At 36.8% G+C, this 23,149-nt stretch overlaps 1 protein-coding gene across 1 annotated transcript; it reads left to right on the forward strand.

The window, feature by feature from the left end:
- The first annotated feature begins 2,634 nt into the window (after positions 1–2,634).
- On the forward strand, positions 2,635–22,904 carry LOC115719118 (protein PIR). Its single transcript, XM_030648039.2, has 31 exons — positions 2,635–2,863; positions 2,986–3,063; positions 3,335–3,407; positions 3,691–3,755; positions 3,912–3,989; positions 4,314–4,433; positions 4,538–4,608; positions 4,784–4,876; positions 5,179–5,248; positions 5,388–5,452; positions 5,646–5,841; positions 5,955–6,106; positions 6,625–6,718; positions 6,814–7,026; positions 7,159–7,370; positions 7,536–7,683; positions 8,159–8,327; positions 8,451–8,527; positions 8,668–8,838; positions 9,285–9,361; positions 9,469–9,571; positions 9,738–9,857; positions 9,949–10,092; positions 10,303–10,452; positions 10,564–10,707; positions 10,802–10,889; positions 11,234–11,361; positions 11,634–11,841; positions 21,437–21,609; positions 21,970–22,176; positions 22,334–22,904. The coding sequence occupies exons 2-31, from the start codon at positions 3,010–3,012 to the stop codon at positions 22,526–22,528; spliced, it is 3,858 nt and encodes a 1,285-aa protein (XP_030503899.2). The 5' UTR covers positions 2,635–2,863; positions 2,986–3,009; the 3' UTR covers positions 22,529–22,904.
- Positions 22,905–23,149: the final 245 nt, after the last annotated feature.

Raw genomic sequence — 23,149 nt, forward strand, 5'->3', positions numbered from 1 at the left:
TTTTATTAGTTGGTGCTGGAACTTAGTAGATGCGTGAGACCGAAGAAAAACAATATATAATGGATTGAAAGTCATTATAGTTGCAGCGAAAACAAGCAACACAGTAACATACATCTTTATTAATGGAAAGTTCGCATTCCACTAGAAGGGATGTATAAATGAACTTTCAATTTGTTTCCACATCTAAAAAAATTTATATTTTTGTAGATTAAAATCCTATATAGACACATATGTATAATGTATATGCTATTATAAAGTGTGATACAAAATTAAGTGACCAATTATGTTATGAGTATCAAAAGGGTATTAAATTGTCATGGAAATAATGTATAGATACCATAAGGTAATTTATAATTTGTTGAGGGGCCAAATTATAAATACACAAAACTCATTATATAATGATTTTATCTCCTTCTCCATTAGAGAAAATACTTTAGAAAATAGTATATTCTTGAAAGATCAAAACCTTCTCTGCAATCTCCAACAATGACTTCAGGTTAGTGTTTCCGCTCAACTTTTATCATCTTCTTGTTTTTTAATTTAGCAAAGGTTATATAAATTTATGATTAAAGGTTTTCTATATTAAAACACTTTTAGAAATATATATTTAGATCTATAATATTTATATTTCTTGAGTGTTTTATAAATCCTAACAATTTTAGATATTCTATAAAATTTTAATGCCAAAAAATAAGGTTCAAACAGTATATTAACCCGTGATATTTATTTTATATGTACGTAAAATAAACTATTTAAATACTATTTTTTTTTAAATTATTCGGAATTTTTTCAAAATTTCACAAAATATCTTAATGTCATATAAAAAATTAAACTAATTTTTTTCTTCCCAATGCTACTAGCGTCGATGCACATTTTTTAGTGTGCATTGTAAAAAGAACCCTTTATTATTTACTTTGAGAAAAAAAAAAACCACATTTTACAATGTGTTTTGGTTTAATCTTAAATAATTAATACGTAAAAAGTAATATTTTTTTCTTCAATTTGTAACTAAAAATACTCTATTCAAGAATATTTTTAATTTGTTATAAAAATTAAGTCCGGTTAGATATAAATAAAAGTAAGCTCTAAACTGTAAGAGCACTTCCAATAGATGAGCCAAAATAACTCAATCTTTAAATTATAGAGAATAAATTACAAAATTGAGCTTTCAACAAGTGAGGTAAACCATAGCTATTTTACATATTTTTTAGCTCAATAAATAGTGCTTAGTTAAATGTAGAGATAGCTATTCATTGAGCTAAACATATTTTAATATTATTTTCTTTAACTGTTCTATATATATGTGTGTAATATTATATGAATTAATAATATAAAATGAATAAAATATATTAAAAATATAATATTTAAATGATATAAAGAAAAAATAGAGAAGCTGATGTATGATATAATATAAAAGTTTGAGGTAAAATAAAAAAAGTGGAGATTTAATGATGTATTTTAAAGAATAGAGTACACAAATAGTTGAGAATGCTCTAATTAGTTATACATTTTCAAAGTCACTTATTAAGAAAGTTTACATTTATATAAGAATAATTATATATTAATAAAATATAAGGTTTTTTCATTTTTACACTTCAAAATATTTATTTTTTGTATTTTTATGGAATTCCACAGAGAAACCCCTATAGCAACTAACAGAGTAACATAAATTATAACCAAAATCCGTATAGCAACCCACATAGAAATCACTGGAGCAACCCAAACTGTAAATTAAAAAAAAAAAGTTAAAAAAATAGTATATAGGGTAATCCCCTAAAATATATACATATAATTTATAAATTTATTTATGTAAAATTAATAATTTTATTCCAAATTATAATACACGTATAAAACAATATTTAGTTAAAAATAATTTTATTATGATATAGTATTAAAGATTATTTTTTGTCATTGTTATTCTATTGAAATTTTTAGTGTTTTGAATTTTTTTTTTTAAAGTGTAACTCTATTTAGTTATAACTTCTCAATTAGAATATAATTTGTTTGGTCTTAAGTTTATTCTTAGATTGAGAGTAGGGGTGTTCGCGGTGTGGGTTGTAACATTTTTTTCAAACCAAACCGCATATGCGGTTTTTGTAATTTCTTAAACCGCAACCGCACTGCGAGATCTTAAACCTACAAAAATAACACCACGAAAATACAGTGTGGTGCAGTGCAATTTAAGCATTTTACACTATTATCATTATCAAACATTATAATTAAAAATTTTAAAATTAATCTAATAAAATTTTAACAATATAAAAAATTATTAAAAATTTAATATCATAATATATATTAATAATCAAGTTATTATATTAAATTATCTCTAAAAAATTATAATAAAAAATAAAATACAAATCATATTGTAATTTTATTAACTTTGTAATATGTAATGCGGTGCAGTTTGAACTGTAATTATTAAATTCAAAACTGTAATCCGTACTCCACTGCGCGATTTGGCAAAAATGCAAATCACAATCATATGACAAAGAATTTTAAACTGTATTTTTTATGTGGTGTAAAGCAATGCGGACAGTTTATACAGTGGGGAGTTGACGAACACCCCTAATTGAGAGGTTGTTATATATGTATTAGTTTAATTAATAATCAAATACTACTAGATCATGGCAGAACTATTGTGAGTAATAAAATAGAAAAATGAACATTTTCTTTAAAAAGCAAAAAAAAAAAAAAAAAAAAAAGTAAATTCCAAAAATGTCCTCATTGTCCGACTCCGACCCACTCGGAGTACTGGTCTCTCTTCTCTAACCACTCCCATTTTCGGACAGCGTTAACTAAAGTTCAGAGCAACGTTTCCTAATGCGACTGAATCTCTCCGATCTTCTCTCTCCCAAATTATCTGGTAAGCCATGAACTTTGGATAATTATATATATATGAAGAGAATGTGTTGACTACTTTGATAATTCTATTTTCTTCTTCTGCTCAAAATGTTTGCCGAAATGCGATGATTCAAATTTTCTCAGATCATAAAGAAGACCTCTACTTTTATGGCTGTTCCTGTGGAAGAAGCCATTGCGGCGCTGTCTACATTCTCACTCGAGGTATTTCCACTGAACACACTTTTTTTTTTGCGAATCATTTCCGTACTTATTGCTGATTTATTATTTACATTTTTCTGGTTATATTTTATTAGAGATGCCAGTATCATGCTAGCTTTCTGGAATTTGAATAGCAATAGAATGAATTTAGCTTGAGAAACGACCTAAATGCATGTACAGTTTAATCAATACATGTATGAGGGTTGAGATTTGAAATGCAGCTCATTCTGTTTTTATTTCTATATATGCATAATACTTAAATAATTATTGTTAGGATGAGCAAGCACAAGTGCAAGGACCAGGAATTTGGGTGTTAACTGAGAGAGGAGCAACTGAAAGTCCAATTGGTATGATAATTTTTTAGTTTCTTCGTTTTTTTTATGGTTCTGTGAGAATATGTTGCTTTTTATGTCGTGAGACAGGAATAACTTAAATTTCATTAGTGCTACGTCTACAAGTTTAAGTTATCATCATCCTTGCATGAAAAATTATAGGGATATTAGTGTTTTAAGTTGATAGAATGTTGAACTCTAATTGAAAACTTGCCATGGTTTTCTTAGTGTTGAATGGTTTGTGTTGGTAAAAGTCCCACGTATATCTCATTTTTAAATTATTACTTCATTGTTGTAGAGTATAATGATGTTTCTGCATATCGCCTATCTCTATCAGAGGACACAAAAGCTCTTAATCAATTGGTATGAATTTATTTTTGCTCCTATTGAGAGTTTTTTAAAAGTTATATTCATATAACTAACATATAATGTTATCCGATAATTACAATGATTACCAGTTTCTTAATCTCTCATTATACATGGTCTGGTGTTCTAAATTGAACTCTGGAACGTGTGCAGAATGCTCTTATTCATGAAGGAAAGGAGATGTCATCAGTTCTTTATACATATCGTAGTTGTGTCAAAGCGCTACCTCAGGTTAATGTGGTTATAGTTCAAAGTAAAACTTTCCTTTTGAATCTCAACAATACAACTCTTTCACATTACTCATTTTTATTCTTACTCTTTTATAGCATAAAAAATACTTACCTAAAAATTTAATTTTTTCCGGCTTCCTGCGGAGAAACTTTTTTTAGTGTCACTGTTAACCTTAGGTCTTGTAGTTGTAGACGTAATCCTTGTAGTTCTGTTGGGCCTTTTATTTTTCCAGTAAGCAAGTTGTACGGCTCCTAACTTCCACACTTCTTACCATTATTTTCTGATGCTATGTACATCATATATGCTGTTGGAATGATGTTTCAGCTTCCTGAATCCATGAAACAAAGTCAAGGTGACTTGTATATGGAAACTTATCAAGTTCTGGATTTGGAAATGAGTCGTCTGCGTGAAATACAGCAATGGCAAGCATCAGCTGCTTCTAAAGTATAAGTTCATATGCATTTTATTATTATTATTATTTATTTTTCTCAAAATGTAGTATTGAGGATGAAATGTTCACCTTAGTACAAATGGCATTTTTCTGACAGTTAGCTGCTGACATGCAACGGTTTTCTAGGCCTGAGCGACGCATAAATGGTCCTACAGTAACTCATCTGTGGTGTGTAAAGTCATTCTTTCATATTCTTTGTGAAACATATCTCTCTCTCTCCCTCTCTCTCTCTCTCTCTCTGTAACATTTTCAGATTGAGCTTTTGCTTGCCTCCAATATTTCCCAAATTCTTAACACGATGATGATCCGTACCTTTTTTCCTGGTGACTATTATTTACTCCAGGTCCATGTTGAAGTTACTTGACGTTTTAGTTCAACTAGATCATCTTAAAAATGCTAAAGCAAGTATACCTAACGACTTCTCTTGGTATAAAAGGTAAGACAATAAATTGATCTCTTCAACCAAACATAACTGATTTTTTTTCTCAACAAGTATTTCATTATTGTTATAGCTGATAAAATTAATAGCCCCCATAGCTCTTAATTTAATTCTGCAGACAATACATTGTTGTGAAATACCTAGAAACATAAAAGGAAAGATAGCATGCTAAGTGATTTCAGTGCCTGCTACTGGTTGAAAATTTAAGTACTTCATATTTTTTCTTTAAAGAATATACGCTTCGCAAAAAAGAGTGTTATTTGTTGATAAATCCTTCTGTCTTCTGGGTAATTTGTCAGGACATTCACACAAGTCAGTGTTCAATGGCATGACACTGATTCAATGAGAGAGGAGTTAGATGACTTGCAGGTGCTTGATTCTAGTTCCTTTACTTAGTCCATGTATTGACATGACCATTTGGGTTCTTATGTAGTTCTTATTATTATTTAAAATACAACCAATAATATGATATTGCAATGCAGTAATAACCTCCATTTTCATCTGTCAGATTTTTCTGAGCACACGATGGGCTATTTTATTAAATTTGCACGTTGAGATGTTCCGGGTGAACAAGTATCCGATATATATTGCACATGTGACAGTGCATCTTTTCATATGATGTGAAGAGAAAATTTCCATCAACTTTCTTGATTTTCCTTGTATGCTCAAGATTTTCTTTTAATGTTCGGAGATATGAAATAATATTAGCTAAACAGTCATATCTTAAGGCTTGTTATTCTCCCTTGAGCTCCTTAATGTGACATAGTGTGGAGGACATTCTTCAAGTTCTCATAGTCTTTGCTGTTGAGTCACTGGAGTTGGATTTTGCGCTTCTGTTCCCAGAAAGACACATTCTACTCCGTGTTTTGCCTGTTCTTGTTGTTTTAGCAACATCATCAGAAAAGGATAGTGAGTCTTTATACAAAAGGGTGAAAATTAACAGACTGATAAACATATTTAAGGTATGTACAATAACAAAAAAGTGGCACATGACACATGGGTTAACTTAATGGAATGATTGCATATATTTAGTTATTTTGAAAGTTTGCTTTGGTGATTTTTTCATCTGTTGCAGAATGATCCAGTCATTCCTGCATTTCCAGATCTTCATCTTTCTCCTGCTGCAATTATGAAAGAGTTGTCAATGTATTTTCAAAAATTTTCTTCTCAAACCCGTCTTCTTACTATTCCTGCACCTCATGAGCTTCCACTGCGCGAAGCACAAGAATATCCTTTGACATATAATCTTGTATTGTGTCCTTTTTTTTTTGGCTTTATATGCTGTTCAAATCACCAGCTAATGCGCTGTGTGCCATCTTCCTTGTGAGTGGAGTCACCAGCTGATGCTATGTGTACCATCGTCCTTATGACCTTATTTCATCCTTATTGACTGAAGAAGGAATTATGTCTGATGATGGACTTGTACTCTTCAACATTTATTTAACCTTATTATTTCTACAATCAGCAATGCGGATAAAAGAGAAAAAAAAGTAATGCATATATAATAAAATGTTGTTTTTTTTAGTTAGCATTCAGTTTTTAATATACATGTCAGGATGATACAGCCACACATAAACTTTTTATAACATTTCTAGAATGTTTTTGTTTTATTGGTCTATCTAGAACTGTTAGTCAATCACACAAGAACATAATTCTGAAGAGGTTTTGTTCTTTTGTGTGAAGCCTTGACATACTTCAAAGCATTTATTTTCGTCTAATTTTTAGTGAAGCCTTGACATTATTACTTATCAGAGACATTATCTGATCATTAATCACATTGGATCCATCCGTGCCGAGCATGATGACTTTACTATTCGCTTTGCTTCTGCCATGAATCAGGTATACTCCTTGGTTCTCATATGAAGATCCTCACTTTTGATTATTAGTCATTGTAAAAGGTAGATACACCGTTTTATCTTGTCTTCCCTTTGCAGCTCTTGTTGCTGAAATCATCAGATAGTGCTGATGTTGAGTGGTGTAAAGAAGTCAAGGGCAACGTATATGATATGGTCGTTGAAGGGTTTCAGATTTTAAGCAGATGGACTGCACGTATCTGGGAACAATGTGCATGGAAGTTTTCTCGGCCCTGCAAAGATGTTCCTGTGGAATTACAGGAGGCATCAGCATCTTTTTCTGACTACGAAAAGGTATTATCTCCAACAGATGTTAACATCATACTTATCATACTCAGCATGGTAGATGCTGGTGTCACCATCCCACTATAGTGCATGTTCCAACTGCAGATCACATGGTGACCTGATTTTTCCTTTGCATTATAGGTTGTACGATATAATTACAGTGCAGAGGAAAGGAAAGCCCTAATTGAACTTGTTAGCTATGTTAAAAGTATTGGATCCATGATGCAACAATGTGATACATTGGTGGCTGATGCTTTATGGGAAACAATACATGCAGAGGTCCAAGATTTTGTTCAAAATACATTGGCTACTATGTTGAGGACTACCTTTCGGAAGAAGAAGGATCTCTCTAGGTGGGATTTCACTTTGTATTTAGTGATTTAATTGGTTAACATTTTTGTTCCATCTAAAAGTTTATGCTACCTTAATGTACACTACCTATGATTATACACTCTAGTAATATTTCTAGTAGCATGTTCCAAAATACTTATATGTTGATTTGATTGCTAATTTTTCAGGATTCTTTCTGATATGCGGACCCTTTCAGCAGATTGGATGGCAAACACAGGCAAGTCTGAGTCTGAAATGCATTCTTTGCAGCATGGAGGAGAAGAAAGCAAAGGAAATGTATTTTTCCCTAGGCCTGTTGCACCAACTGCTTCTCAGGTTTCTTTCCTCTCATTTGTCTGTGTGTTTAATTATTACATGTTAACTCAGTTTCTATTATCATAGCAAACTTATGTTCGAGTGAATTGGACTAAAGGAAACACTTGTGGTGATATCCTTGTTCATATTTGCTTACATGTGTAATAATCAAACACGATCATCATTACATACAATACCGATTTTCTACTCAGGCACGCAAAAGACTTGTTTGCCTGAGCTTAGATACATAAAATGCAGACATGAATTATGCATCCTTGATTTAAATATTTTACGCATCTCTGAAAATAAAAAATATCCAAACACAATCTTCCATGAGACCAAGGAGGTGGTGTAGTTTTATATTAAACTTTATATCATCTAAGCTTTTGGGACAGCTGATACTTCGGTTGATGTTGAACTAAACAAGTTTATTTATTTTTTATTTTTTTTAAAAAAAACAGGGGGAAGAAATTGATAAGCTTTCTTCTATATTTAGGTCCATTGCTTACAGTTTCTGATATATGAGGTGGTCTCTGGTGGTAATCTGAGGAAGCCTGGAGGGCTCTTTGGGAATAGTGGGTCTGAGATTCCTGTCAATGATATGAAACAGTTGGAAACCTTCTTTTACAAGCTCAGTTTTTTCTTACATATATTGGATTACTCAGGTATGTTTGCTTTGTCCTGTTTGGCTTCATTTTCCTGAGAGTGTCAAAGTTGATAAGCTAGACAAACTATCATTAATATTGCCTTATAAGCAATGTCTTATGCTCATTTGATTTAATCTGCAGCAACAGTTGCAACTTTGACAGACCTTGGCTTCCTATGGTTTAGAGAATTTTATTTGGAATCATCTCGTGTTATTCAGGTATAATCAACTTTGTAACACTAGAATTGTAGTCATCTCAAACTTGAAACGTGTAACAGAGGGATAATTTTAATGATTTTCTAATAATGTCACCATTAGTCCTCTTGTTTTATTGAAACATTTTTATTCTCCTTGTTCAGTTTCCTATTGAATGCTCTCTTCCCTGGATGTTGGTGGATTATGTTCTTGAGTCACAGAACACGAGTCTTATTGAGAGTATTTTGATGCCATTTGACATCTATAATGATTCAGCCCAGCAAGCATTAATTGTTTTGAAACAACGATTCCTCTATGATGAAATTGAGGCTGAGGTACGGAAATTTCTGTAGTTCGAGAAATTATAATTTTATTCTTGTATTTCCATTCATCCTAGGGCAATAACAATTCTTTTAACTTGTTTTACTGTCCACTATATTCTTTCTTTGACGATTGGTTATTAATCTTTGAAAATATTTTCCTTTAGCTAATATTTAGTACAAACTTGTTATGATAATGATAAATCATTTATTACAAAAGCAGAGTTTTCTGGAATTCTGCCTGAGTCATGTTAATCTTTCTTCAATCAGCGGTTATGCTTTTTTTTCCCTCATTTTTTTGAAGATACATGTTAGTTTGGTCCAATAAATTCCCTTGCTGAATTGAAAGCATCTTCCATTGCGTACGGATACTTCTCTTATACTGCCACTCGTGGATAAACTTTTTTCTTTTCCAAAGTTGTTTCTTGATGATTGGCCATATTGTTTTCTTTAAAATATAGGTGGATCACTGCTTTGATTTATTTGTTTCTAAACTGTGCGACACTGTATTTACATATTACAAGAGCTGGGCAGCGAGGTTTGTGTTTTTTTCTTTCCTGTGCCACTGATATATCAATGCTATTGTTACTCCTTTTACAAGATTTATGAGATAGCTAATAAATATTGTTGGCCATATATTTGCAGTGAATTACTTGATCCCTCATTCCTCTTCGCATCAGATAATGGTGATAAATTTTCTATCCAACCAATGAGGTTTACTGCACTCCTAAAGATGACTAGAGTGAAGGTGAATAATATTTTTGAGTTTGTTACTTTCTTTCTTTTGGTATCTGAAACAAAAAGGCTTTTATTACTAGATATTAGAAATTTATGTTTATCTTTGGCGTTTTGATATCATAAGATCGACATTTTTAACTTTGGTTCTCTGCTCTTTTATGTGCTTATTAATACAGCTACTTGGGAGGACAATTAACTTGAGAAGTTTGATTACTGAGCGGATGAATAAAGTTTTTAGGGAGAATCTTGAATTTCTCTTTGACCGTTTTGAGTCTCAGGACCTGTGTGCTATAGTTGTAAGTTGATTGACTTTATTTACTTTTGTCATGTAGCATTAAGAAACACCTTGTTTATTATCACTCATTAAATGTGATTTTATGGTTTCAGGAGTTGGAAAAGTTGGTAGATATTTTGAAGCATGCTCATTGTTTGCTATCAACAGATCTTTCAATAGATTCCTTCAGTTTGATGATGAGTGAGATGCAAGAGAATATATCTCTCGTGTCATTTTCTAGTAGACTTGCTTCCCAGGTTTAGTAACATTTTCTTCGTTATTCTAATATGATAAGCTTGCCTTGTGTCACTCGAGGAGCAGTTTCTTTTTGCTTCAAAAATAGAATGAGTATCTAAACCCACCCACACAGATAGATAGATGTGTATGAGAATCTTATTTAATCTGGGAAAATAAAAACTATTGGAGACTTATTTTGAGTTTTCTCTTAATCAACTTTTGTCTTTCAGATATGGTCTGAGATGCAAAATGATTTCTTGCCAAACTTTATCCTTTGCAACACTACCCAGCGTTTTATTAGATCATCAAAGGTTCCACATGTTCCTGTGCAAAAGCCATCAGTTCCCTATGCAAAGCCTAATTTCTACTGTGGTACACAAGTAAGAATCTATTTCTCAAGCACCATAATTAAGTAGAATAATGCTTTTCATCATATATATGATTTAGCTGGATAATCTTATTTTCTGCTACCTTTGTTTTTGGTGTGATAGGAATTAAATTTGGCTCATCAAAGTTTTGCACGGCTTCATAGTGGTTTCTTTGGAGTTCCCCATATGTTCTCAATTGTCAAGCTTCTAGGGTCTAGATCCCTGCCGTGGCTTATAAGGGCACTTCTGGATCATATATCCAATAAGGTATTTCCCTTTTACATTACACCACCTTATTTGCATCCAGCATTTCAAAACATAAAATTTATTTAGCCTAATGACATCTGCCTGCTTGCTTCAGCTAACAACACTTGAACCAATGATCACCGGATTGCAAGAATCATTGCCAAAATCCATTGGATTGCTTCCTTTTGATGGGGGTGTGACAGGTACATAATATGCATCACGTTGCAAGTTCAAATAGAATAACATCCTGTACCTGTCACACTAGCTTACAATATCTTAAATTGAAACGTGATGCATATCATATCCAACACTAGCTTACAATATAATTATGATGTTGATGTTATGTTGGCACACTGACCTTATCTTGTGGCATTTTATATCCAAAGTAAAGTGAAATCTTATTATTATTGTTAATCACTAACATATGTTTTCTTCTTTCCAGCATGTGTTTGTGTGTATATTGCGTGTTCTTCAAGCTTAATATTATTCTCTTAAGAGTTTTTTGGATGATATTTCCTGATCTGTGTGAAGATTTCTCTCTGGACAGGTTGTATGAGGCTTGTAAAAGAACATCTTAATTGGGGAACAAAATCAGAGCTCAAATCAGAGGTTCTTAGGGGGATAAAGGAAATTGGAAGTGTGTTATATTGGATGGGGCTTCTTGATATAGTGTTGGTTGGTATCCCGTGCTTCATTTTACATATTAGAGATGATTATAAATCAAAACCCGTATTGTAAGAATAACGTACATCCAAAGTGATGTGCAATCGGAAAAGATAACATATATATGGCAACATTATGGACTTTATAACATGAGAATTCCTTTGCCTGAATTTCATATTATGGGAGGATGAACCTAATTTATACTGTCTAATTGGTTAGTTAAAGTTGAATTTAGTGTTTCTGGTCACTTGAATCTTATTGTTGCTATTTCACATGCTGAACAGAGAGAAGTAGATACCTGGCACTTCATGCAAACAGCTCCTTGGTTGGGTCTACTTCCTAGTGCTGATGGACAAGTATTACATTCTCAAGATGGTGGAGATAGTCCAATTGTCAGTCTATTTAAATCAGTCACTGCTGCAATTTTATCTAAGCCAGGGTGCCCAAATCCAACCTCTTTCAACACCCTATCAAAACAGGCAGAAGCTGCAGGTACAGAGTCAAACATTCAATTTTTCATAAACTCGTTGTATTTAAATATTATCAATTCTTGGGTAGCTCAAATGGTCAAGCAGGTGGTTAGCCCTCTCTAAAGTTTAAGATTCAACTTCTTGGATACCTACATAGCAATTGCTGTAGTTTTTTATGTCCTCAAATATTGTATGGTTGGAGAGTCTAGCTTAAATGTGCATCACTTATTGTTATTTGTGTTTGTGAGCAAGTGACACGTGGCAAATAAAGGAAGAGATTAGCCTCATAATCTCACTAATTAAAATCTCCCACTACAACTTTGTCACGGAGAAGCCTCCCGGATCCAAGAGCAAGTCAAGATTGAGAAGATACATGGAAGTCCACTTTGCCCTATCTTAGAGCATGTTTGGTATTGTTTTTTGGTTTTTGTTTTCAAAAAAGTGTTTTTAAAAATGAGAACAAAAATTAGTTTTTGAAGTTTTCAAAACATAAGTCACGTTTGGTTAGTGTTTTCTAAAAACAATATTGACCAAAAGTGAATTGTATTTTAAAACAGAATACAACATTTTGTTGTTTTCAAAATTTTTGTTTTTTGTAACTTTGTTTTCTGAAAAATGTTTTAAAAAAACAAGGCCAAACATGCTTAATTGTTTTCAAAAAATAATTTTCTGTTTTTAAAAACAAAAAACAGTTTTTTAGTTATGATGCCAAACATGTACTTGGCTTCCTGGACGTGGAAGACATATTGTCTCTCCCGGATCTGGAAGGGTCCGAATATGGAATCCTGCCCAGTTGATATCTGGACGGGTACTCAAAGGGCCTAACGCGGAAGTCGACCGTCCAGGAGTGTCGCAGACGTCTACCTTTGGAATAACCCGATTGGCCCAGTGACGATTATGCCTTCTTTGACACAGGATTAGATCTTGTCCCTTGTGTCCAGGCATGGTAGTGCAGGCACCTCGACCACTTTTTTGCTAGACGGATATTACAGACCTCTACTTTTTAAGGTGAAAGCTTTGGGGTGACACGTGGCCTCTACTTTTAAAGGTTAAATCTTTAAGCGACACGTGTCCACGTAGTACAAATGGTGCCCAATTGTCTAGCTCCAGCACACACGGGCACAATTGTTTCCAAGGGACCCAATAGTTATCTCTCATTTTGCATGTAATTTACCCCATTAGTGGAATTTTAGCAGAAATCCATGTCCATGACCCACCATTTACCTTATAAATACCCTTTCCATACGAAGGGGGGGGGGGGGGGGGCAGAGGCTGATAGATTGGCTCGTGGACTTATGTTAATTAACACCTGAACCACGTAAAAAATCTCCATCTCTTTATCTTTGCATTTTATTATATTTTTAGTTCTAAAATATTTAGTTTTCGAAAATCTCGGTAAACATTTTGGTCCTTTCATTGAGAGCTGAAAAAAGACGTAAAACTAATAGTGTTATTACTACCATGGTTTTCACACAAAAGACGGTTCTTAAGAAGACTCTTCAAGGCTGCCTCAAGACCGTCATGGAGGAAGTAAACCCCCTCTCAACAGAGCACGCCCTGCCGAGTGATGCGAGAGGCGGGGATACATCTAATGTGAACAATAGAGAGGACGACTTAAACAATCTGCATGACAGCATTAATGATGAGAGAGATGCTGAGGATGAAGAGGAGGAAGACGATGGAGAGTATGTCAATGACGACTACTATTATGAGCAAGATCCCGAGGTAGTTCGAGTGTCTAACGAGTTGCTCGAGACCAAACGAAAGCTAGCCCATCAAGAAAAGTTCTCTCAAAGAATGGAGAAAATGATGGCTCGCCTTCAAGCCAAGTTTGGAGATTTGGACGAGGGGGATTCTGACAATGACCCCACGGTGGAATGTGTCGGAGGAAACAACAGGAAAAACCCTGCCAATGCTGGAACCTCTGCTCCTGTACAGGACAACCCTAAGAACCCAAATGCTCCTATACCTCCTCGAGAAAAGACGAATTCGGCCAACTAGCCTTCTCAGGCTAGAAGGTGATTGACGGCTCGAGGCTCGGACGCCTTCTGCCCAGAAAGGCCCTGTAACGCCAAAAAGGACTTGTACGAAAGTACCAAAGCCCAAGGGATGGAAAAATCGCCTTAGTGATTCTATAAACCAAGACGGTGGGACAGGGGGACAGTACTTCGATGACAGTTGGTCCACGGTGGATCTCAAAAGGCGTCTGGACGCCAAGTACGAAAAGAAAAAAGGCGAGAAGGCAAGGCCACGTTGTAATGACTTAGGAAACCACTTAAACGACAAAGTTCGTGGGAGAGATCTCCCAGACATTGACACCAAGAGATTGGAAGAACAAATTGCTGCACTGACGAAATTGATCCACTTTATTTTCGGACCGATTTCGTCAGAAGCATCATGGAATCTCCACTCCTGGAGAACTTCAAGATGCCCCAAATCGAGCTGTACGATGGGCTCACTGATCCAAAGACTCATCTAGCCAAATACAACAAAATGATGCAAGTGGCAAGAGTCAGTGAAGATGCCAAGTGCTTGTGCTTCTCTTTGACCCTTACCAAATCTGCAGAAGATTGGTGGAAGAGATTGGCTCTCGGATCAATCCATTCATGGAAGAATCTGCCTTCCGGAAACAGTTCATTGCTGCCCGCGACTATGACATGGAAATGGGCTCTATCATTAATGTCAAGCAACAAGTCGGAGAGAGCTTGAAGAACTTTACCCAGCGCATGATGAAGGGGGCAACAAAGACAAAAGTAACAGATGACATAAAACTTGTGGCCTTACAATCGGGACTTGCAATTGGTTCTTTGCTGTGGGGAGAATCTAGGTATCCCTTGATCGAAAAGCTGACCTTTTGCTTACTAGTCGCCTCCAGAAAGCTCAGACCCTACTTTCAAGCCCACACTATCAAGGTACTGACCAATCTTTCTCTCCGCCAAGTGCTTCAAAAGTTGGAGGCATCGAACAGGTTGTTCAAATGGGCAATGGAATTTAGCCAGTTTGACATCCAATGCCAGCTAAGGGTGTCAATCAAGGGTCAAGCCCTAATTGACTTCGTGATCGTGTCAAAGCATGCGTTGCTAGTCGCGCAGATACTCTACAAGAGGGTAGTTTGTTGATCATATTTGACGCTCAATGAGTCTTTCGCATTCTTCAGGTCCTCAACCTCCTTCTTCAGGCCTTCAGCATTACCCAGTGCACCTTTAATCACCAGATTTTTCTCATCGATCTTATTTTTCAAATTGTTGACCTCTGAGTGTGGTTTGTAGAGCATTGCTTTGGATCACGAGTCGGCCATCCTTGTTATCTATCTCCTTTGTCACTTGAAGAAGCTTGCCATTAAGGGATGACACCTGTTGTCAATATGCAAAGTTTGGCTCCTAGCGTTGGCTTGCTCAAGCTCTATAACAGAGCCCCAACTTCCTTTGAAGTACGCTCTACAATCAAGGCCATCTGATACAACAAAGTAGCATAAGAAGACAATGCACGACAACAAGAGCTAAGACAAAGAAGTCAAGACTTACCCCAACCGCCTGTTGTTTTGAGGCTTGAGCCAAAGTGAGTACATCGCTGCTACTCCAGATGGCCCACTTTTTCGACGTTAGCTCAGTTGCACTCTTTGAAAAGTGGTGCGAATGCCCTTGGAGATCTCAACCCTCTTTACTGCGAAAAGGTTGTCGGCCCTCTTTTGGAGAACAATCCTTTCCTTTTCATGGCGCTTCCTCAGAATACCCTCGATCTCTCCTACCTTCTTCAAAATTGCATGATCGAGGCGAGTGGATTTCAGTGGAAACTTGAAGCCTAAAGATGGAATCTTGGGCAAGGAAGAGACAAGCCTGAGTGGTTGGCTGGAAGTAGAATTGTGGCCCCACGAAGGAATGATGGCTCCTGACTGAGGGTGTTGTTGCGGTGGTTGTGGTTGTTTTGATGGTAATTATTGGTATTGTTGTTGTTGATGGTGTTGTGGTTGTTGAAGTTGTTGCTGTTGTTGCTGGTTTTGTTGTTGCTGCTGTTGGTTAGTTGTGTTTGACAAGGATGGATTAGTGGTGGATCTGCGAAGATCCCCCTCTCCTCCCAAAGAACGATGCCTGTCCGCAGCAGATCTAGCTTTCTTGGCGTCCCTACCGGAAGGTGGAGGAGTCTTGCGCTTGGGAGTCTAGACTCTCGTTTGAAGCATTGTTCCCCACCAAGACCTCCACGGCTAATGGTGGCGAAGCTTCCACCTAAGCTAGTGGTTCAATATTGCCAGTTTGGGTTGCGCCAGTCCCGGACACAACTGGTTCCTTGGAAGCCTCCCTAGTTGCGGCATGAGTCTTGTCTGCCCCAGCGGGAGTCTGGAAACCGCAAGCTTTGGTGCTAGCCTTCGTGGGAGGAGGAATCTCCCGGACATCAGACAAAGATGAAGTAGACGGAGGCTTTGCATTGCGGGTCTTGTGGGCCTAGGTCTTGCCTTTCCCCTTTCCTTTGGAGCCCTCCGTCTTGGTCAGGCTCTTCGTGGTCTTATCACTCAGTGACTTCAACATTTTCGCTTTGGGAGTATCAGCAAACATAACGAACATATGGCTGACAAGCCAACTCTAAACAGGAAAGCCAAAGCACAATAAACATACAACAATATGTTCCTAACAAGTGCGCGTGTGGGTGTAACCGTTTAGTGAACAGTTATAAGGTTCTCTACGAGCGAAGAAGGTCATGTCCTCCCAGCCAATGAAGCTGTCGTGCTCTTTGAAGTGTGAGAAGGACATGATCGCAAAAGGGTCCACCTAATAGTATCTAGAGATAATTTTGGATTGCTAGGACTCCGAATGATATCACCTACCCTACATATGAATTCATTCATGGGGTACTTAGTGTGATCTAAATTTAAAAAATATGTATTGAATCTCTCTTGGTCTATCCGGGATATGCGATGAAGATTGGGGGTGTGGGATACGCAGAAGGCTTTGTTACATCTTCCGGAAGTGTTGGCTCCTGGGGCGCCTTTGTCCGGGTATGCTGCAGCATACCTCTCCTAGATCTGCTCAACCTTTGTCAGAGGGTTTGGGTGCTGGACCATCCAACTAGTTTCTAGAAGCTGGTCCTCTTTGACGGCTTCTGTAATGATCTTGGCCAAATCATGAACTATCGCTTCCTTAACCTCTTTTGAGGCCTGGCATTGGCCCCGGCCACAGATGTAGTCTATACTTTGAAAGCCAACGATGAGTCCATGCTCACAGAGTAATGGAGTGGTAACCAAACCCTCGACTTTCAGTTGGGTTTCAGTGAAGGCCATATATTGGGCCACCTTCTTGTCCAATTTTTCAATCTTAGCACTCCGAGGCACAGACTCTGCCAAAAGAAATGTGAAAGCTCAATTAGCACTCAAATCAAATTAGAGGAGGGTTTGAAAGGAAAGAGATCGAAACAATCAGTTCAGCATAATTTACTTGGAATTTGGAAGCTGAGCTGAAGAGTAAGCACTCTCTTCATTGGAAAACCAGTGGAGAAGAACCAATACTCCCTGAGGTCGTGGGTGCGCTTGGTATGGCTGGTGGGACAGTGAGAGTCTGAATACCTCTCCAACTTATAGAAGCCCACCTTTTCGCAGTTGGTCCTCTTCGGCTGAGGCTTCATGCTATAAAATAGAGGATTTCTTCCAGAGTAGGCACCTCGAATTTGTGAATTCTACAAAAAATATACCATCCGGCTGGGAGTTTGTAAGATGGAGGTATTAGCTGGTAAGGAGCAATCCTGGTCCTCGCGATGAAATCCGCGAAATACGCCCTAAGAGGGAGGTGTGCTTTGTTCGAGATGTGGGTCCAGCTCCAAGCACTGAATCCATCGGTGCTCATGGATGCGGACTCCTGATCGACGGATAACCTATGACACATTAGTCCTGGCAAGTTGTGAAGTCTGATATTTGAGGCATACATCTCCAGCATTCCATACAAACAGAAACAATTCTCTTTTTGGTCCATTTTCCAAATGGAACTGTTGGGTGCCCGAGCAAGAGGCGGAGTCTTAGCCTTCCCTTTTCCCTTAGACTCCTCAGCTATCCCGGATGGAGTAGCCTCCGGAATAGTCTCCATTGTGCCATCTTGTTGAAGCTCGGGGACTGGAGCCTCAGTTGTCATTTCCTCAGTAGCCACTTTCTCCATAAGAGCAACTGGTGGATTCTCTTCGATTTCCACAGCCTCAAGGTGGAACTCATGGTTCAAATCCATCACTGGAAAGACGAAGAGAGGAAAAACTAAGCAATTAGACACCCACTATCTAATGACAAAATGGGTATCGAGAAAGGTCTCCCCTAAAATTGCTCAGAGAGGTCCTCGGCAAACCTATCACTGCCCGAAATACGTTTTTCCTAGACAACTTGAAGCAATAGATCGGGAACCCAAGGAAAGTTACAAGAACAAAAGCTAAAGCAGAACTCGAGAAACTAAAGCCCCTCAGAGTCTTAACAACTCGAAATGGGTTTGAAGAAAATACACAGTCCAAAAATTCTTCTTGCCTAATTCTGCCCTAATTCTTCCCTAATTCCAGAATCCTATAAGTATGCAAATGTCTACGGAGCGCAAACAGCCATATCCAAACTATACATACAATACCATCATTTTCTGATGCAAAATTTTTTCCACATAATCCTGTCCTAGAAATGAAACTCTACGAGCTACATTTTACCACTCAAACATACAAGACATCGTAGACTTAGCTTGAACAAGACATTTTTGTCTTAGATACGAAAAGGTAAATAGTCAATAGGGTGTCAGGATACTTGTTATGTGAGTCAGGAAAGAGAGGTTTTCGTGGAAATTTGCCCAAGAATGCTGAACCCGGTCGATTACCCGATTGTAGCCGGCTTGAGCGTCGAAACTTTTGTCGGTCTGGGGTGCAGCAGTTCGAGGTTTAATGGCTCTGCATCTGGAAAACGGGCTGAACAAAGGTTTAGAAAATATTGGATCAAGCAATCGAAGGCTCTTGCATTCACTGTTGGAAACGGCGGTGAAAGGGAAGTTTTTAGGAAAATGGGAAGCTCTGGTTTGAAATTTGAAAATGAGAATTTTAAGAGTCTGAGGTTATGAAAAGAAGAAATGGGTTGGGCGAATCCTTTATACCAATGTTTAAAAAGGCGTTTTTGAGGCGTGCCTCAAGCTGAGGCGTTTGAACAGTGCCTCAAGGCGTGCGCCTTGCTGAGAAGAAGTGAGGCGTACGCCTCATGTGGTGAGGCGTTGAGTTGAGGCGTGAGGCGTTGAGGCGTAAGAGGCGTGTGCCTCAAATTTTGTGTGTGAAATGGGCTATTTCAGCCCTAAAAAAAGGCCCAAATTGGTATTTTAAATTTAGTTTTCTGCTGCCTAATTTAAAAGACTTGAAAAATTTTAAAAAAGCCCAATAAACATTAATAGAAAAGCCTAATAAAATACTTAAGTGAACCCAAATAAAACTTAAAAAATAAAACCCTAGTTTTATCTTCTTCATAGCAGCTCATCTCTTTCTTCACAAGCAAAGACACACCGTCGCATATTGCTTCAAGTTCAACCCACGAAAAAAAAAAAGCTTGCTGCTTCTTCTTCCTCTTAGGTGCTCTAAAAGTATTGATTCTATTAATTTTTGAGGCTTACGCCTCGCCTTACAAAAAAAAAAAAAACCGCCTCAAGGCTCATTTGCGTTTTTTTAAACATTGCTTTATACTTCAACCAAGATCCTTGCCATTTGAAATGAATGACCCAGATCTCTTCTTCCAAAAAGCACACTTTGATTTAATGGATGGGAAGTTGAAAAGATGGCATTTAAAACTCACCCTTGGCGTTTATTATTCATCATTACACGCCTCGAGTATCGTACGCATTAAAAGAGAGGTCATTTCAATCGTCCTGCCATCATTACATCTCTTCCCAAGAAATAACAATTCCTTTAAAGGCGTCGCATGCGTGCCACGCCTGTGATACCTTCAATTTATGGCCCTTTACTTGATGACAGCTCACGGGATGCGTTCACGATCTCCGCAGTTGCCAGTCAAGCACTTATCTTTAAGAAACGGAAGAGGACTGCACGCTCCTAGATCTCATAGAGTCCCAGAAGCTTGGGAGTAAATGTTATCCGTGTTTGTGAGCAAGTGACACGTGGCAAATAAAGGAAGAGATAACCTCATAATCTCACTAATTAAAATCCCCTACTACAACCTTGTCACGGAGAAGCCTCGCGAATCCATGAGCAAGTCAAGACTGAAAAGATGCATGGGAGTCCACTTTGCCCTATCCTGGCTTCCAGACGCAAATGAAATTGTCTCTTCTGGACACGGAAGGGTCCGAATATGGAAGCCTGCCTAGTTGATACCCAAACGGGTACTCAAAGGGCTTAATGCGGATGTCGACCGTCGAGGAGTGTCGCGAACGTCTACTTTTGGAATAACCCGATTGACCCTGTGACAATTATGGTTTTTTTGACACAAGATCAAATCTTGTCCCTTGTGTCCAGGCATGGTAGTGCCCACCTTTTTGCCAGACGGATTTTGCAAACCTCTACTTTTAAAGGTGAAAGCTTTGGGCGACACGTGGCCTCTACTTTTGAAGGTTAAATCTTTGAGCAATACGTGTCCACGTAGTACAAATGATCCCCAATTGTCTAGCTGCAGCATGCATGGGCATAATTGTTTTCGAGGGATGCAATAGTCAACTCTCATTTTGCATGCAGTTTACCTCATTAGTGGACTTTCAGCAGAACCTTAGGCGGGTCATAGACATGTCTATACTCGCCATTTAGCCTATAAATGCGCTTCTATTTCCATATGAAGGGGGATCAGAACATTTTATAGCAAAAATTCTGCCAATATTACTCTTCGGGTTTTTCTTCAAGAGAAACTGAGAGTACAGAGTTATGGTTTCTTGCAAAACTACTGTAAACACATCAAATACACCCTTAGAGGCTAATAGATTGACTCGTGGACTAAGGTTAATTAATACTCGAACTACGTAAAAAATCTCCATCTCTTTATCTTTGCATTTAGTTTTCGAAAATCTTGGTAAATACTATCTATATCATCTTTTGAATTTAATGCAGTGTCAATGTGGTCATATAAATAGATTATATATATAATTATACATAATATATTTATTTTTTGGACTGTAACTACTCTGACTTTTGAACTTGTGGTTATGGTTATCTTCACCAGTGAGTTTTTTCCCATACATTAGGTGGCATTTGGTTGGAGGTAATGAAATAGAATGAAAAAGAAAGGAAACAATCTCCATTCCATTCTTTTGTTTGGTTGCATATTAAGGTGTTGCAATGTCATTCCAATAGAATGGCTTTTTCACTATTTTGGTGGAATGACAATTTCATTTTGAAATGGAAGGAAAGACCATTCCAATGCATGATGAGAAAAAATTTAATAATTTTTTTATCAATTTTTTTTATGTATTTTAATTTTATTCTATTCCTATTCTTATTCTCATTCCCATTCCCATTCTTACATTTTCATTCCTCTGAACCAAACCCGCCTTAGTTCTGTGCTCTTTGGGGGCAAGAAAGTTTTATTACTCGATATTCCAGTTGCTTGCTTTCTCCGTAAAATTTTTGTCATACGTGAGTCTTGCTTTTATCTTTATAGTTCTTTTAAAATAAGTGTTCTCCAATCGCAGATCTTTTATACAAGGCAAACATGAATACTGGAAGTGTGCTTGAATATGCCCTCGCCTTTACAAGTGCAGCATTGGATAAGTATTGCAGTAAATGGAGTGCTATTCCCAAAACAGGATTTGTTGACATTACAACTTCAAAGGATTTCTACAGAATATACAGTGGGCTTCAAATTGTAAGCAAAAGTTTTATGTTGGCATATATGTCAAATCCTCAGTGTATGTGTTAGAGCATTTTTACTGCATTTTCTATTGAAATCTTGAAGAAATTATCTTGAAAGCCAAAATATATTATTGCACTGGTCAAATTGCAACAATTTATTTTGTTATGAATGATCTGAATTATTTCTTCCTTCCTATCTATATTTACAGTCATACAACTATATCAATAAGTTTGTATTACACAACGATGTGCATGCAAAGACACATACACGTCATTCTAACTTAGAAGCACATCCAAGTTTTGGCTTGTGTTCTTTGCCAGCTTACTGTATATCTTGTATTCCTGCTAATGTGTCAGAATAAATGAATTGTAGGGATATTTGGAAGAATCTGAGCAAGTATCTTCAGGCAATCGTGAATTGCTGGGTGATTCAGTAGCATGGGGTGGTTGCACGATAATTTATTTGCTTGGGCAGCAGATACATTTCGAGCTTTTCGATTTTTCGCATCAAGTCCTCAATGTTGCAGAAGTAGAGACTGTATCATCTGTACAATCACCCAGGAATCCTCAGTTTTCCCAGGTATGAACATTCATCTATTTTAAGCTTATATAGCATTAAGATTTCAAAAATCAATAATCAGGCCCATGTATATTAGTATTGTAACAGTAGAGACTACCAAACTAAAATTATGTGTTCTATATAATCTTTGATGAAATGTACTTTTGTTTGGGTGAAGGGATGGGAGGTCCTAATAGAATCAATGAAGAAAGCAAGGAGGCTAAACAATCACGTCTTTTCCATGCTAAAAGCACGTTGCCCTCTTGAAGACAAAACAGCTTGTGCTATAAAGCAAAGTGGCGCCCCTCTGCATCGGATAAAATTCGAAAATACCATCTCGGCCTTTGAAACACTGCCACAGAAAGGGGCCTAAGCCGTGAGTTTGTGCAATTCCATCAACATTATGCTTTGCTTTTTTTTCCCCTTCCTAGTTTGTAATTAATTATATAGATTATAGGGTGGTAAAGTACAAAATTGTTTTCGTTAAGGTTGTTCCATTAATTAAACTCTATTTAGAACTGAATACTAGGTAAAAGGAGAAGGAAAATAGAAATGTAGGGATGGGGGAATGTGATCTTTCTTCTGTCTTTCTAATTCTGATTATTATTTTTGTTGTGCATTATGGAGTTCAATTTGTAATTTTTACCAAGTCGTCATTCATTTTGAGTTGTATAAATTAGAAGACTAAAACCCAGCGTAACCTTTGTGCTCCGTCGATTCAATTGTTGAATCTATTCAAGCATTTGCCATTATAATGAATTACTTTTTTTATCCTTAATCGTGGTTGCCGTATTCATGCCAGTGATGCCACCACCTCACTTTCAAAATATGTAATAATAATAACAATATGCGTTGGAACTTTTTGAGTTTTGAGACCACGTCTGAACACTTTGACAACATGGTTAATAATAGTGTCTACAAAATAGGTCAGACACGATTAGAAACTCACATGAAATAAACAAGTTTAGGGGCCTGTTTGGCATAATTTTTGGAA

This window comes from Cannabis sativa, chromosome 2 (assembly GCF_029168945.1).
Source record: "Cannabis sativa cultivar Pink pepper isolate KNU-18-1 chromosome 2, ASM2916894v1, whole genome shotgun sequence".
Lineage (NCBI taxonomy): Eukaryota > Viridiplantae > Streptophyta > Magnoliopsida > Rosales > Cannabaceae > Cannabis > Cannabis sativa.

What these genes read in the sequence shown, in the direction of transcription:
- LOC115719118 (XM_030648039.2), top strand. Translation starts at nt 3,010, where the DNA reads ATGGCTGTTCCTGTGGAAGAAGCCATTGCGGCGCTGTCTACATTCTCA. An exon ending in GACTGATAAACATATTTAAG is followed by an intron (nt 5,842 to 5,954) that starts GTATGTACAATA and finishes CATCTGTTGCAG; the next exon opens with AATGATCCAGTCATTCCTGC. An exon ending in TATACAGTGGGCTTCAAATT is followed by an intron (nt 21,610 to 21,969) that starts GTAAGCAAAAGT and finishes AATGAATTGTAG; the next exon opens with GGATATTTGGAAGAATCTGA.